The sequence below is a fragment of the Panicum virgatum genome, chromosome 8N (assembly GCF_016808335.1).
Source record: "Panicum virgatum strain AP13 chromosome 8N, P.virgatum_v5, whole genome shotgun sequence".
In the NCBI taxonomy this organism is placed as follows: domain Eukaryota; kingdom Viridiplantae; phylum Streptophyta; class Magnoliopsida; order Poales; family Poaceae; genus Panicum; species Panicum virgatum.
The window spans coordinates 6268469-6285775 of NC_053152.1; the positions used below are offsets into that span (position 1 = coordinate 6268469).

The 17307-nt window shown below is 43.9% G+C and overlaps 1 protein-coding gene and 1 pseudogene across 1 annotated transcript; both read left to right on the plus strand.

The window, feature by feature from the left end:
- The first annotated feature begins 5 nt into the window (after window positions 1-5).
- Window positions 6-2137, plus strand: LOC120686141 (mannose/glucose-specific lectin-like). Its single transcript, XM_039968310.1, has 4 exons — window positions 6-353; window positions 453-642; window positions 810-1022; window positions 1699-2137. Exons 1-4 carry the CDS (start codon window positions 73-75, stop codon window positions 1939-1941), a joined length of 927 nt encoding a protein of 308 aa, XP_039824244.1. The 5' UTR covers window positions 6-72; the 3' UTR covers window positions 1942-2137.
- A 3270-nt stretch (window positions 2138-5407) lies between these two features.
- Window positions 5408-10316, plus strand: LOC120684716 (annotated as a pseudogene).
- Window positions 10317-17307: the final 6991 nt, after the last annotated feature.

Consider the following 17307-nt stretch of genomic DNA (forward strand, 5'->3'; position numbering starts at 1 on the left):
CACATTACAACAGCTCCTCCTCATCTCAGTGCATCGATCGTTCATAGCTACCTAGGCGAGGGACCGAGAGACATGGCCAAGCTCCAAGTCACTCCTGCTTCTGCGTTCACTGAGTACGAAGAGATAAACTTCCAAGGCCTGTTCATGTACCACACGCCCTTGGGCTCAAAGGCCAACCAGGTTTCCATCCTAGACAACAAGGCGCCGATCGGTATTGGTGCCACCGCAGTTAACAACTGGGAAGTATATGACGGACCAGGGCAAAACGCAAAGCTTGTTGCCCGTGCACAAGGCTTGCATATCCAAGCCGGGAACTGGGTCAATTCCTTGAGCCTTGTGTTCGTGGATGAAAGGTACCCACTAGCTAGCCTGTTGCAATCTATCTTAGCTTTACTTTGATTCTCTGTTTGAGCAAACCGATATATACTCACATGCATCCTTGCATGGTGCAGGTTCAGTGGGTCCACACTTGAAGTGATGGGGATAGTAGTTGGAACTGGGGAGTGGGCTGTTGTTGGGGGCACCGGTCAGTTTGCTATGGCAAATGGTGTCATCTCCAAGAAGTTCCATGAACAGAGAAGCGACGGGAATATCATAGAGCTTACGATCCATGCCTTCTGCCCACGGCTCAAAGGAACAAGGGTAACATAGCCACTCAATAGTTATATTAATTTTCTTTTAGCAATGGTGGGGGTTTACTATATATACATGTAGTTTTGCATCAAGTCGGTAGCTTTATCTGTGGTGAAACACCTATGGTTTCTCCTTTGCTTCAAATCGAGCTCATGATGATGGTCCTTCATGTTCAGGTCCCTGCACCTACAAAGAAAGGACCATGGGGTGGAAATGGGGGCTCTCTTCGTGAAATGGTAGGCAAATCCCAACGTCTGGAAAGTGTGACAATCAACCATGGTGGTGTAGTTCATGCAATTGGATTTTCCTACATTGACCAAGACGGGCGAATCAACGACACAAGTATTTGGGGTGAAATTTTGACAGGCTCGCCCGATAAGACAGAAACGGTGAGTACATTTCATACTTTACCATGCATGTGCGTGTGGTTTGTTGCAAATCATGTTACTTCATGCCTGCCTTCACTAGAAAGGACGATTCAATTCTATGTTTGGTTGAAGTCAAACTGACTTAAACATGACTGGTTTTATGGAAAATATTATCAAACAATGAGACTCCAAATATAGGTATATATAGTATAATGAAATATTTGCTGCAAAATCGTACTCACTACGTTTTTTCTACTTGTTACTTGTTGAATTAGTTTTGTTCTAAGTCAAACATTTGTATCTTTGACTATATATATATAGGTAATTCTGTTTTTAGATTTACTATGAGAAATTAATACTTTTATAGTATTTAATTCATATATGTTGTGAAACTATAAGGGTGTTTTGAAATCAATTAAATAGATGGTTAAAGATAGCAACGTTTGACTTAATTTAGGCACTGTACATGACCCATTAAATAAAAGAACAGTGAGGGTACGCATACTTTGCTTATTTAGTTTTATGACATAATGTAATATCTTTTATTTATATAAAATAAGACAGTTTCACCCAACGTTATTTTAGAATGATATCTTTTTGGGAGGGATGGAGTTAGTAGCTATATGTACTCCTCCTAATAAATACTTGATGACGATATATCTTTTTTCGTCTTCACTCACTCTCTGCTGTTTTACAGATAAAGTTTGGCCCATCAGAGTTTGTGAAGCAGATCACTGGGATTGGGGTACGTGGAACCGCCCCAATAGTGTATTTGACAAACTTTCGGATCGTCACCAACCAGAAAACGTATGGTCCTTTTGGAGCCTGGGTCGGCAACGACACTTCATTCTGCTATATCGTGCCGGAGGATGAGACTGTGGTGGGCTTCTTTGCATACGCTTCCGATCGCGTCTATAAGATTGGTCTTTACACTATCTAAATCATTTAGTATTCGACCCCCGCTGCAGCCTTCAGCTACCTGCATGTTCCGTTCAATCGTCAGTGTTTGATTTCCTCCCATTTCCACTGTCCCAACAATAAGATGGCTAGCCAACAAGGGTGTCACCTTTTGTCTATGCCTGTTAGTGATCTTTTATAATCAAATCGATTGTGTAACATCTTTCCTTTTTTTTTCATTGCAATGTTTTTTTTTCGAGAATCTCTGGGGGGGGGAGTTGCCCCACCTTTTCATTGATCGAAGAAACTTGGCACAGGGCCAAAGCAGAAGTTTACAGGGGGGAGCACATGGTTATCCAGACTGGACAAGCTGCTCCAAAAAAGGAAAAGAATGGCTACGCCATTAGGGCACTCAAAACATGAGAGCTCCAGGTACATAGGTGTAGTTTAAGAGTAGGATCACGGAAGCGGTGCGACCATGTGTCAATGTCAGTCGCAATAAGCCGGAGAGTTGCCGCCGTAGAGGTTTGCAGGGACCTGAAAACTACGTCATTGCGGCGGTTCCAGATACGCCACAGGCTAATAAGAAGAACATCATCCCAAACGTCAGCAGACGCAACTCAGCTGGATCCATGGCTACAATAGGACAAATAACAGAGGACAAAAATGCTCAATCAATTCACACAGAAGTAGTGCTGTTGCTGATGAAATATAGCATCTAATGTAACAAACTATGGCACGGCTACGACAAATGCGCCACCTAGTGCCAAAAACATCATCGACCACTTCATAGAGCTCAGATACATCAACTTCTTCACAACCGAAATGAGTTCATGCCACAGATCTACCGAACCAACAGCACATAATACCAGATCCAAACAACCAAGACAACGTATTAGGTATACGAACAAGCAAAAAATGCAGATTGAGGATCTAATCGACGGAAACAAGTCATCCGCAAACAAAAAGTGGAGGAGACAGAAATCAAACGGGGATGCTTCAGATGCGAACTCCATGGCCATACCATACCAGCAGAGAGCCCCTTCGCACCGAACCCTAGGTGCCGGCGGGAGGAGTGCTTCAGAGCTGAGGCAGGTGACGCGGTCGAGAGCTCGAGAGCGGAGAGGTGGCGGCCGAGGAGTGAACAATAGCGGAGAGGGAGGTAACCCTAGCGGATGGCGCATCGTTTTATATGAGGACCACGGGGAGCCAAGGTGGCGAACACGGGCCGCGCGTGGGCGCTAGACATGGCCTGGCCCCGGGAGTACGCCCGATTCGGCCGTTCCCGTGGAGCCAGGCCAGGGGGCCTCTTTTGTACAACTCGGGCCAGGCTACAACCCTTATGCATCGAACCAAACATGGGCTGGGTGTCCTCCTAGAGCCTGTTTGGGGGTTGGCCACCCAACCAAACAACCCCATAGTCTCTTCGGGCGTGTTTGGATTGCAGCCACAACTCACCACGGCTACACCTGGGAAAGCTGTTATTTGGTTGGACATTAGCTTTTAGCTCACACAGTTTTTTCAAGTTGATATTCTCGTCAAGCTGTAGTGGTCGATTTGCTCACCACACATCGCCACAATTTCGGTGGCCGCGCCGCAGCTTGCGTGGCGAGTATTGGCTGTGAACCAAACAGTCCTTCATCTTTTTCAAAAAAATTCATTAATGCTAACTTTTATGAGATTTTTTATTTTATTTTGCAAGCAATGCCAAGTGTTATGAGGAAATAAATCGGAAAGAATCACCAGTTCAATTGGAAAAAAAGACTCTGAACCAGCGGTTTCATCGGAAAACTACATAAAAAACGTGAATCAAGGGGTGTTTGAGCCCTGATTGACTGGTTGAAACCCACCACCCCTATAAACCACAGTTTGATTAAAGAGGATATGCACAAAATATATAGTAGTAGTGGTATGGTCCATCTTTGGTTAGACTTTTGAACCAGTGAACCGGCAGTCTCACCGGTTTGATCTCCAATCCAGATTTTCATGTTCTATGCACGCGAGACAAGGTTCGGATCATGGTCTCATAGATTCTTGAACATGGCTCGTGAATCAACTGTTATATATCCAACTTCACTTACACGTATACAAAGTTAATGCCTAGCGAGATACCCCTGCTATTAGCCATTGCAGGAGTGACGATGGGCACATGCTTCTATTACTACATCCCTACTAGAAGTGCTATTGTCATTCATCATGAGGTAATAGCCTTTAGAGTGGTTATTGTCATGCACAGAATTGAAAAGCCATGTTGCATGTATGAAAAGGTTTGGTTGATACTTGATAGCATATTTTGACACTTGATGTGGATAGATACTTTAAAAATACTAAAAGTTGTCGTTAGGGTGCAACAAGGTGCGTCACGAAACCGTGTAACCTATGTTCTTTCCTAACTGTAATAGGGTACGGTGACCGGCCTTAACCATTAGACTATATATCAAGCTGTGTCAACTTAAGCTTACCATAGCATGGATAGACTCCATCCATTTGGAAGACCCATATATAGCTTGTGGCATTGCGCAAGCCAAGCCAAGCCATCTACCACCTTCTTTAATTAAACATACATAGCGCTAAACTATAACAACTTGTAAGGCAACGTATCTGGTGGAAACCATAACCTTCATGAAAACCTATGCAAACCACGGCAAAAAAGTCGTCTAAATTCACCATAAAAACACACATATCGCCTTGCATATTCCTTGAATTAGCCTTGCATGTATTATAGCTGTTTCCCTACCACTTGTTGAGTACCAACCATAAATGTACTCACCCTTGCATACTTACTGCTCAGACCATAATAACAACTGTCCGGAGTATCCAGAAGACTTCGAGGATTTCTACGTATGTCTCCCCAGTCATCTGCCTGTGCTGAAGAAGATTCCGCTGCTACTCTATAGTCGCTTATTTATTTGCTTAAGATATTCGGTTTTGTAATAAAGTTAATTAATACTCTCTTTATGCTTGCACTCGTTGTGATATTCACTTTATGGTCAATCATATGTGTGTAAACTGATCCTGGCGCACATATGAGATGCATTCAGTTTGCCTTCATAAACCGGGTGTGACACATAAAGCCCATCCAAAACTGTCTGGAGACGGGCATTCATGTTGGAATGCTCTAGCTGGTCCATTGTCTCCTTTTTATATTTTCCCTCTCACACAAAATCCACACGATTCAAAAAAAGGGAATATTTTCCATTCTAAAACACCAATACAATTACAATACAATAAAACATTAAGGCTCCAAATGCAAAATAAAGAATGAGTAAGAGTGACTAATTAGCATTGTTCGGTTATTCTTTTAGTTGTTTGAGTCCTTTTTCCTTACAATCAGACTTTGACACGTCAGCATGTGCCCCTAACAAAAGCTTTTTGATTATAACAAAACAATCAGAACCAGACTCGGTCGACCAACCGGAAAATGAGGAGAAACTCGTTCAAAAAATGAGAACACACAGAGTCTTGCTTTCAAGTCGCACAATCCAATCGCAAAAGCAGTTGACAACAAGATGGCCAAGGCCCCGTCGTCACTACTGCCGCCGGAGCTTAGGCTTGTGCCTGCGGGCTGCGGCCCGGCGCTGGTGGAGTAATCCTCGAAGGCACTGCGGCTCATAATCGTCTCCACCACCATAGCGACAGCTTCTAGGCTCCACATGTCTGTGCAAGTTTTGGTGATTTAATGCTAAATTTCCAATTAAATGCAAATAAAGCTAATAAAATAATTGATTACAGTAATTAGTGCAAAAACATGGAAGTGTTGACAACTCAAACATGAAGTTTCACACTTGTTTGAGTGAATTCTATCAAACAAAGTTTGAATGATTAAAGGACCAAATTTCCCCTAGTGTTTAAGGCTGAAAACTATTGCAAGTAGCTATATTTGACTGATTATTTGTCACTGATACATATAGCTTCAAAGTAGAAAAAAAAATGGAAACTTCATTCCATCTACTGATACATATAGCTTCAAAGTAGAAAAAAATGGAAACTTCATTCCATCTACTTTCCAACGGTATGCTACATACTTGCTGGAAATGAGTTTAGCTTGTTCAAAATCATCGTCAAACTCAGTCAAACTGCAGTTTTGAATGAAATTAAGAAAATTGTGGTTTTGTTTCCCAAACTTTGGTGACCTTGATCTCTCAAATCGTTGAGAATTAGAAAATGTGCATATAACAAAAGTTGTAACTGGTTACTTGCTATACAGCTTTATCAATTGGAGCTCACCCAAATTATGCTTATTGTATTTCGAGTTATACTCGATCAAAGTAGGGTAGAACTCGCGATTTTCGAACCAGTCATGCTAAGGGAGGTGGCGTGACTCAGCTCGTCACGCCATGGAGTGGCGTGACCAGAAAGGCTACACTTGAAAATTTAGTTTGGAACGGGTTATTTTTAAAATATTAAAATAAAAAAATTCACCAGCAAGCTTCCCTCCCTCGAAAAACAAAAAGAATAATTAAAGAACCTTGAAAAACAAAATACCCTTGTCAATACTAGATTCACAAAGTACTCACTCGTAGCAGTAAAACTCGATCACCGCAATGCTAAGCTCAACGAGTTGTGGGGATCTAGATCTCCGATCTAGCATTTAGTACCTTACCGCGTAAAACTAAATTAAAGACCTTACATCGCCCAAGTCTTTGCTGAAAATGAGTGAAGCTCTTAATCTAAGCCACTGAAAGTCAAGGGTACAGTTCATAACATGTGTTGATCCGTTTTCATCGACCACAGAATCAAACAACAGATGGAGCCATGTGGCCGCATTTTAAACTAGGGACCAAGTGTCCGCATTTTAAACTAGGGACTATTGCGTTCTTCCCGGCCCGTTTGCAGCTTCCAGTTCATTGTTGGCTGAGTTTTCAAGCTGGGAGAAGCCTCCTGCAAGTAACTGGGAAATTGAACTCAACTCAACTCGTCCAGGAACAGATCGAGAAGCAGACACATGGTATGCCACTATCATGAATAATACTATAGCTTGATATTTTCCAGTGAACATTTATTTTCTGCCTTTTTTTTTTGTTTTAAATGCATAGACCCTGCCAATCTGCCAAGAGCTATCCAAATGATTGCCTAGCTTTTAACCAGATAACTCAGTGCCGATCCTATATATAGTTTTCATGGCATGTTTTCTTCATTTCGAACAGAACTAGATTTAGACTTGCTACCTAGATCTCCTCAACTCAGTCTCATGTATCTAATGACTATTGAGCGAGCCACTCAAATAAATAGTTACAGATAGGGAGGCTTCTCTAAATTTGGATTGTTTGAGGAACTGAACATTCATATCAAGATGAGGGATTTTGATTTATCAACTTATAGATCTAGAGTATAGACAGCATAGAACTAAAAGAGTATTTTCGAATCTGATTATTATGGGCTAAGATAGTTTTGGTGTCACATATGTATATGTGCTCGCAAGTTTTGAATTTCTTCATATTGTGAAATATAGTCTGATACATATTGATCTCCTAAACAATAGAGTACAGTTCATATACTAGTAGAAACTAAAAGTGGGACGATTGTGGTTGAACTAGGAGGCTAACTTACAATTGATCCTGTTCTTTCAAGGTGGGTTGCCGCAGGATAGGAAATGTGGAGCAGCACTTGGCAAATGCAACGTCAACAACCTTGTTGCATCAGCTGAGGGATCTATGGAAGAGCCCTAGGGGAACAGTGCTCCGTATCGAGGCACTAGCACTGGTGGCCATCATCCTCTCCTTCTTTCTTGCATTCTTTGGATGCTGCCGCCGCTGGTCCAATCGCTGGATTGTCCAAAAGGGATTTTTGGCTGCACATGTGTTATCTCTTTCCCTGGGAACATACAGCATTGGTCTAATGCAATCTTCGTCGGTGAAGAGTGAGATGTATCCCATAAGGGCTGTGTCCTTACTCACCCCTCTCTGGCTGCATCGATCAAGCCACATCCTACAACGGCCTTGATTACAAGGGCCCATTCTCTAAGATGATATTTCAGCTTTGCCTCTATTGTGGATATGTCCTGCTGATGAGCTTTTCAACTATCTCGACTGTTTTTGGGAACCTGGCCATCAGCACGTTGTCTGCCATCATCTTGGTCAGGGGATTTCATAGGTCATTGGCACTTGTGCTGCCAAGCAGAATACGGGAGCAGATAGGTGATCTTTACCCTAAGGAAACAATTGCTTTAGCGGGTAATGATTTTTCCAGACTGATGGTCCTTTTAGGTAGTTATGCTTCTGACAACAATATGCACCACAACGGTAAGCTTATTCGTTGCACGATGGTTGATATATATATAAGGGCTGCACAGCAATGCTGAGTGAGCTAGCTACAGTTAGAAGCCAACAACAAGACCACCATTGAAGACGTGTGCCTTGGGTACTCTCTGTCTCATTTGTTACAAAGGCGTTTCCTTGGTATGGACAGCGTTAGGGAAGTGGACAGTAAGCGAACGGACTTTGAGCGTTGTGTACAGCGTTATCGTAGTGGGGCCAACGACTATAAGTGGACCTGGAAGGCAATAGAGTTTGAGTTAGCTTTTCTCTACGAGGTATTTTTCACCAGCAATGAGTTCCTTCATTTCTATCAAGCAAAGGGTGCTAGTATTTGGGCATTGGCTTCATTCATTGGGATATGCCTTGTCGGGGTAGCGACTGCCATTCCTGGGACAATGGCTAGTCGCCACCGTGTCGCCTCTACAGGTCCTCCCAATGCTGGCACTGTGGTTGTCGAAACCACAACGGCAGACTTGATCATCACTCTTGCCATATTGGTATCCCTGGCTCTGCTGCAGTTGGTGCAGTTGATCCGGTGCTGGACGTCAAATTGGGCGAGGGTCGCCTTTGCCTGCAAGTACTCGATGCATTGGCAAACTCTGCGTAATCAGTTTCTTGTTGGGCTGCATGATCGGTTTCGTGCGCCGACAAAAACTGGTGGTGGTGGATGAGACTGAGGGCGTTTGTGGTTACAAGGATGAATTGGTTTGACAAGTACCTCTGGCAAGATAAGCTTGGGCAGTATTCACTAGTTGATTCAGAGAAGACCAGGAGAGTGAGAAAACGACACTATAGCGCTTCATCCTGGTTTCAATTGGTTAAGATTGTTGGAGTTCAGTACATTGGGCAGGTGGTCCGGGAACTATTGTGGGCTGGCGACATGAACGAACCTCCCATTGGGTTGCACGACGATGTGAAGACATCCGTGGCAAATTTCCTGGGCAAGATCAAGAGCAGCAGAATAGGGAAGGAGTGGTCGTCCTTGTTTGTTGACAATGGGATAGACGCATCATCCTTACTTCCCTATAGCAACGTCACTCTCCCGTGGATGAGGCAGGGCGGTGAGAATGATGTCTTGTCGGAGCCGGAGGCCTACGCTTTCACGCTCCGTGCCATGGTGTGGCACGTTGCGACATGGTACTGCGACAAAGCTGAGCAGGAAGGAGGAGGAGGAGCCGGCCAACAGGAGAAGAATCGTCGCGTGGCCATAGCGCTGTCCAGGTACTGCGCCTACCTGGTGGTGTCGGCGCCGGAGCTGCTCCCTGGACCGACCGTCCAGAGACTCCAGACAAAGGAAGTGTTCGATGATGCTGAAGACCGGGTAAGAGAAGTCATGTTGCGGACACACCGCCAAGAACGGACTGCAGCGATGGTTTTGGAAAAATTGCCCGCACGCTTCAATAATAATGTACAAGCAGCAGTGAGGTACTTCTACAACAACTACAACATCTTTTGGACGGGTGTGTTTTTGGGGAGGCAGCTTCGCGGTGAGCTGCGGGCGCCTCCTCATGAGTGCACGCGGCGCTCCGATGACCCCTGGGAGGTGCTGGCGCTCCTGTGGGTGCAGACGCTGCTCTACGCCGCGCCCTACGGCGACAAGGAGGCGCACAGGCAGCGCCTCTCGCAGGGCGGCGAGTTCATCACCCATCTCTGGGCGCTGCTCTACCACCTCGGCATCGACAGCTGGGAACATGAGGAGGACGCCAAGCAAGAAGAAGAAACCGTCGAGCGGGAAGCTGAGGAGACGACGATGAGAACGTCGTCGTCGCAACAAGCTGCAGGCTGCACTAAAGGTACTAGTAGTACGACTGCGAGACTAAGGAGAACAAGATCTCTTCCTACTGCCGGCCTGGATTACTAGCTAGCTCCACGATCTCATCCTGCGTTCTCTGTTCGTCCCACCCCTTTAATCTTCTCCAATTCATTTCGTTCATCTCTGCCTAGCTGTGATTGTGGCCTGGTGAACTCCAGTTTATTATCTGTGTCGTATGTTTGTTTTATCATGTCATTTCTGTATATGCATGCATGATATCCGCACTCTCGGTGCTGGCCATCATTTATCATTCATTTCATGTGTGTGTGTGTATATATTGCAATGTAATAATAATAATGCAACTATTATATTGTTTCTCCTTAATGCTATTGCTATGTAGTAACTCTATGTTTTTATCTATCATGTACGTGTCTGGCTGTTGGGCATCTTGTGGCCCGCTTTGATATGTACGGAATTATGAAGTGCTGCATGCCATTCGAGTAATTATTCTCTTAGGCTGTGTTTAGATCTCTTGCCCAAAAATTTTTGGAAAACAATCTTGATAATTTAGAGTACTTGTTGGGGATCGCTACCTCCATAGGGTACATGCTCGAAGGATACTAATCCTCTTCCATAACCTTCGGGCCGTCTACCGCTCTTTCTATTGATTCGCAGGACAAAGGGTCCCTTCCGAAGGTGCCCCTCCCCGCAAGGGTTTGATCGAAGGTGCCACAATATCTGCAAAGCGAGGGTCGGAGTCACCAATGACCTTCGGTCCCGGGTTGCCAAGGTGTGCCCCAGAAGGCGATGCATTCCAAGGCCTTCAGGAACCTTCGGAGGATTGACGTAAACAGTTTTTCAACTGCATGGCGAGAAAAGACTAGTCTAGGGCTCCAAAAATGCTGATATAAGGTGAAAATATATGGGCAAGAATGTAAATATACTGCGAGGGTTGGGGGTATAAATACCCCCAGCTTTTCACACTGTAATAACTTTTTGATCATTGGAAGAGCTTGCTCTGAGTTATCCAAAGGTTTTTGAGTACTTCGTTAATTCTCTGTCTTTGTCTGTCTGGTATCCAAGCAACCTTCAGGTACGAAGATCCCAACAGCGGCGCGCCTCCGTGGAAGTTAGTATAGGTTAGTTATAAGCTTTGATTAGGATGTAACCCTAATCTTTGCAACACGCACACGGAGACCACTTCTCAGGAGTTTTCCGAGGTTTGTGCCGGCGCAAGAGAGATTGGGATCTCCTCGCCACATGGGCCGGCAAAGCACGTACCCCCTGTCCCAACTCTTTGCCCTCATAGGCTGGAGTCACGAGCGTACGCCATCGCGCCCGTGAAACTGCGAGAGTTGGCTCAACACAAATATTTTCCGCACACTTTTCCTCACTCATGCGCACCTGGGAAACACTTCCCGGTCGTTCACCCATCCCCAAATTTCTCCGGCCCAAGCGCGCTTAACCTCGAAGTTCTTTAGAGATCGGCTTCCAGAAAAGAAGTTGCAACTTGTTGGTATGAGTATCCTATTAATCCTATTAAGCCCTGGGCCGGGATGTCACATACTCACCCCCTTAAGAGACCGACGTCCTCGTCGGTCAACCCAAGCCAGAAACGTCCTCTCTTGGTTACGTCCCGTACGTTCAGTGCCAACGGTCCATGTGCGACGTCCGTGCGTCTAGTGCCAACGGCGCATCCCAGATGCCCACGCACTGACCGACCACGCGCCCACCCACATGTCGGTGGCATCTGCGCCCCCACGCGCCCATCCACATGCCCGTGCACTTATGCCCGTACGCGCCCGTGAAGCCTGAACACTTCAAAGATGGGGAATGGATTTTATCGGGCCACTGCCAACGGCCCAGGGCAATTTGAAGTATGCAGTGGTGGCTGTAGAATACTTCACCAAATAGATCGAAGCCAAGCCACTAGTCAATATAACATTTGAGTCTGTACGAAAATTCTTCTGGCAAAACATCATCTGCAGATTTGGAGTCCCCAAGGAACTAACTGTGGACAATGGTAAACAGTTCGACTCCCAACACTTCAGGGAATTCTGCCACTCAGTTGGCACCAAACTTATGTTTGCCTCGGTCTATCACCCACAGTCCAATGGAGCGGTGGAAAGAGCAAATGGTATAATATTCACAGCCATCAAGAAATGCCTGTTTGATTAGAAAAAAGGAAAGTGGGCTGATGAGCTTCCGAAGGTTATCTGGTTACACAACACCTCTGAGTGTAGGGCCACCAAGTTCACACCGTTCAGACTCTTCTATGGAGCAGAAGCCATGACCTCGAAAGAGCTCAAACACCAAAGCCTCAGGTCAGAGTGCAACAACATCAAACCTTCGATGGAAGCGGACCTAATGGAACTAGACATCTTACAAGCTTCGCAGAACCTTTCCAAGTACCAAGAGGAAACAAGGAAGTGGAGAGACAAAAAGGTCGTCAACAAATTCTTCTTTGTAGGAGATTGGGTGCTCAAAAGAAAACCAAATGCAGAAACCATCGGCAATCTACAGTCCAAATGGGACGGGCCATACTTGGTCCTATACTCCAACAGGCCAGGATCATTCCACCTAGCAGACCTCGAAGGTAACGAGCTGCAACATCCATGGAATGCTGACAGCTTGAAAAAGTATTACGTATAAACCACATGTAAGAATGGCTAGATTGTGAAACTATAAGCAATCCTAGACCCTCGGTGCCGAGTAGAGTCTTTCTGTTTTTTGCTTTTTGAGTCACGGGGCGTACTCTTTTACTCACAGAAGGTAACCCCACACCGGGGGTGAGGTTTTTAATGGGGCGTACCCAATGTAAATTCTCCCCAAAGAAATCATAAACTTTCCCTTCAAATGCTCTGACTCGAAGCAACTACAGAGTTGCGATCATCGATCATCGCATTTCTTGCATCCTAGTAAGTTAGCAAAATTTGCAATCATGGCAAATTTCACCTACTTATCTAAATACGCCAAGGGGCTCAGTCAAACTAAGGCTCGAAGCCAAAGAATTTTTGGCTAATCAAGTGCTTAATGCACATACGCCAAGGGGCTCAGTCAAGACTTGAAGCCACAAAACCGTCGGCTAACAAGGTACTTAACGCTCACACGCCAAGGGGCTGTCAGTTAGGATTCGAAGCCAAAACACATTCGGCTAATCAAAAAATTGCCAAGGGGCTATCGGTCAGAATACGACCCGAAGCCAAAACACCTTCGGCCTCCAAAGTGCCCAAGCGCATATAAACCCCCAAAGGTCTATCGGCCAAAGTTAAAACCCGAAGCTAACAAACCTTCGGCCCTAAAAGTGCCTAACGAACAAAACGCCAAGGGGCTATGGGTTGGGGACCGAAGCCAAGCAACCTTCGGCTAGAAAAACACACAACGCAAAGGGTATCATAAATCACAATACAGATCATACAACCATTACAAAAACATGGCTCGAAGGCCCCATTATAGATTATTCACAATTGCATCAACGTGGGCTGAGAGCGAAGCATCCGCAAACCCCCAACAATTCCATCTCCAAACGACACAAGAGGAGGGGGGAGACGTTTTCTAAGTTGCATCGTTCAAAGCTAAAATCTAATCGACAAAAGAAACCTCCAGAACCGTACATCGCAATTTAATTAATAGACTACGAAACAACAAATTCAGATACTTCGTGCCCCAGTTAACATCAAGTATTCCATGACGCTCACCCCAGAGCGAGCCTGGCAAAATCCCACCCATGTCAAGCCTTTCGACAGTTCAGTGGACCCCAACCCCTGAACACTGTTGGGTATTTTAACGACTGCGAAATAAATCCATAAGCGCACGGATACTGTTGTAGCTTTCACCCGTGAGTATTCAAAGGTATCGTATCCACAGGGAACGTGTGTGCACTAACTCCTAACTTAGTAGGTCCAAGGACACACCAGGATATGTGGCGAGGATGGAGAGGATTCTTGCGGTAGCACTAAAGATGAGTTAAAGGTCGATCTCTCAGGCAGAATACTCGCTTCGGGCACCGGCTTACCCCTGAAATGGTCAGGAGACTCTAGCCAACAGCTCTACGCTATATCCGAATGTGGAGGACTACGAAGGACCGACATGGCTATCACCACATGTGGCCTACCTCACAGACCGTGGAATATAAGGCAAATGAAGGTAACCCTTAGCCCAGACACCACGTCTACGCTACTGATTACTACTGCAGTCTAACTACGTCTGTTAACCCGTAGCTAACTACATCACTCTGTATAAATATGAAGCGACGAACCCGCGAGTAAGAGAATTGATCTCACTCAAGCAAAAGAACTATACAATACAAGAATCATAAATACTAACTTACTCATACTAGAGGAAGCCAGCATCCGTAGAGGTACAAGACCGGAGAAGACCGCCGACAGGCCCGGCGCTTCCCCAAACTTCTCCTCACTCTCCTCCTACTCTAAGCGCTAGCCTAGGCAGGGCCTCGCCTTAGCATTGGAACACTACATCTTCAACTGAAGAAGGAAGAGGTCCCTTGGTGGTGTGTAATGCAGCAGCGATGTTTGTGTATCTCTGTTGTGTTTTCTGCGTGTTTTCATGTTATTCCCGACTTGTGTCCTTGCAATCAACAATTCACCAACACTTGTGGAATTCGTTAGAAATAACTCCTACCACTACTGTTGATGTTCATTTTTTCAGGTCTTTATGCAGGAGTTGACGGCATATATTTTGGATTTAACAGCCGTCAACAACACCCCCACACTTAGCCCTATGCTCGTCCTCAAGTAAAGATTGAAGGACTAATGTGGATGCATCTCCCTTGATAAAACCTACATACCAGTTATTCCAAGTTCCTTCCAATTCTTGTGCCACTTTTTGAGTGGCTACCATGCTTTTTGGGTAATTGAAGAATGGAACAATAAAGACTTCGGGTTCCTAGCTCTTCCTGCTTAGAAACTTGGGTTTTTAAAATTTTGAAACAAAAGAATAATCTTGCTCCTCAAATTATTCTCTCGAATCACTCTTTGTATTTTAGATCCTCACCAAGGCAAAGTTGCTGCCTTCTTTTTCTCCTATAATCTAATCATGCTTATGTTGAGCTTAGGGTTGGAGTAAAAGAGGCATGTCTGCTTTGCTTATGTTGCTAAGTCAAAGACTAGATCCAAGCAGATACGAGTCATACAATCTGATCAAGATGTGCAAGTGTGTGGATTTTTTTTGGCAGAGCGTGGATGAACTCCTTTGCATGATCCATCTCTCTTCTTTATTTTCCTTGGATGTGGACTATCTTTCTCTCTTTTTTTTCTTTTGACATGCCTTGTGGGCATGTGTCATACCTTCTTTGGGTATGCATCTTTTTCTTTTCTTTTTGACATGCCTTTTGGGTATGTGGCATACCTTCTTTGGGTATGCATCTTTTATTTCATTATTTTTATTTTGGTTTTCATAGTCCACATCCTTGATGGTTACTTTAGAGAGAAAGAGTCATGGTATGTCATGGAGTTTTATTTTATGGATGGATGACAATGTTTGCTATCTTCCAGTGTAGAAGTATAGCATGTGAGTGGATGTGTATGTGATCTTGATCATGAGAGTATGACAAGTCTCTAACAAGGGTCACAGAATTTGACAAGACTCAAAGCAAAGTTAAACTGCATATGACGGTTTGAGCATGAAAGTCTAACTTTGGCTTTGGTAGGAATTTTTATCAATTTGAGAAGACAAGCTATTGGTGATTTTTTTGAAAAGAAATTCCAAGTACTTAGCAAGGAAGAGCATGGTTCCGTTTATCCAATCATATCACATTAGTCAATCACTTAGATAGCATGGGGTCCCTATGAAAATATATGTTCACAAGAACTAGAAAGAATGTGAGGAATAAATAGTATGCAAGTTTATTCATGAAAGTGCAAGGAGTGCATAGGGTGATAGTTGGTTCATTGAGTTTATTTTTAGTGATTAGCATGAATTCATTTAAACTCAAGAACTTATGGAGTAAGAGGGAGTTTGTGAGGGATGTGTTGCACATACCATCGCTGAAGAGGAAGAAGAGGGAACTGCAGGAAGCCATAGGTGGTTTAGTCGAACCAAAAGCTCAACCATCCCTCCTTGGATTCCTTCTGTCCTGTTCTTTAACATGCTGAACTGTGGATGATGTGCAACATGTTTGGGGGAGAGATCTTGAATGAATTTGAAATTGGTGATTTTGAGATATCTCCCCCACACTTATTCTTGTACCTGAAGGAACTTGCCAAGCAACTGTCTTCCCATGGGACCAAGGAGCGTTGTGTTGGTGATGGAGTTATTGTACACTGCTCTTTGGATGTTTATTTCCTTCCCTGCAAAATGTTAGTGGACAACAAATACTCTAGGAATTCTTAAAGAATTTTGAATGGATTGTTTTTATTTGTTGTTCACATCCATGCTTCAAGGAAAAATCAAGTTCAAAGATGTAAAGAGCATGGATCCCAAAATGCTTGCCATCATTTTATTTCTTTTTTTCGAGAGAATCTTCTTCTTTTCTCTTTTTTTACAAAGGGTTTATTTTTTTTATTAAATTTATTGTTCACCAAGTTTTTATCATTTTAGCAAAACTCAAACAAGGCCAAGATTAAACTGCATGAAACAAAGAGGCATTTTCACATAATACTCATTTTTGAATTCTTGAAAGCTAAAAAGTGCCTCCTTTGAATGTTGCAAGGTTTATTATTTGAAGCGCAAAAAGGGCCTTGCATTATATCCAACATGAACTTGAGGATTTTACCCAACAAATTTGAAAAAGTTTCTTGCAAGGGTTTGTCCAAAAAGATATGCATCCAAAGTTTATGGTAGTATTACTCAAAAGTTCATTAACCAAAATTTTGACACCATGTCTCATTTTGATTAAAGAAGTCTATATAACCTAAGCACCATGCTTAATTTAAAAAGCCTATGGACGTACCATACAAATACAAAATCCAAACTAGAGCAAACGAATGTAAACAAAGGAAACAAGAATTTGCATGATCAAGTTCTATGAAGATAAATATGAGTAAGGGATTGGTGAACCATACCTTTGCTTACAAGAGTATACTTACCGCCAGATGGATGTCTTGAAATTGTTTGAGCGATGGTGTGTGATACTCTTGCCTCGTGTGTGTGAACCTTGTTCATTAGAGGCATGATCCGTTGGCACAATGCTTTATGATTGGGGACGCAAGGTACGTCTCCCTTTGTGCATGTGAGCAAGTGCCGATCTGAGTGGAGTAGCAAAGGCTTGGAAAGAAAGAGGAGCAGGGTTCTTGATTGTTTGTGTGCATGAGCTGCTTGAGTGTGTGGAGCCATGACTCTCCCTCACTCTTTTCCTTCTTCCTTTCTCTCTTTTTTCTTTTCTCTCTCTTTCTTTATTTTCTTTTTTTTATCTCTCTCCCTTTTTCCTTTCTTTTTTTCT

Excerpts from the sequence above, each read along its gene's own strand:
- LOC120686141 (XM_039968310.1), top strand. The coding sequence starts at position 73 with ATGGCCAAGCTCCAAGTCACTCCTGCTTCTGCGTTCACTGAGTACGAA. Across the intron at positions 643-809 it reads CACGGCTCAAAGGAACAAGG|GTCCCTGCACCTACAAAGAA; the intron begins GTAACATAGCCA and ends CTTCATGTTCAG. Across the intron at positions 1,023-1,698 it reads CGCCCGATAAGACAGAAACG|ATAAAGTTTGGCCCATCAGA; the intron begins GTGAGTACATTT and ends GCTGTTTTACAG.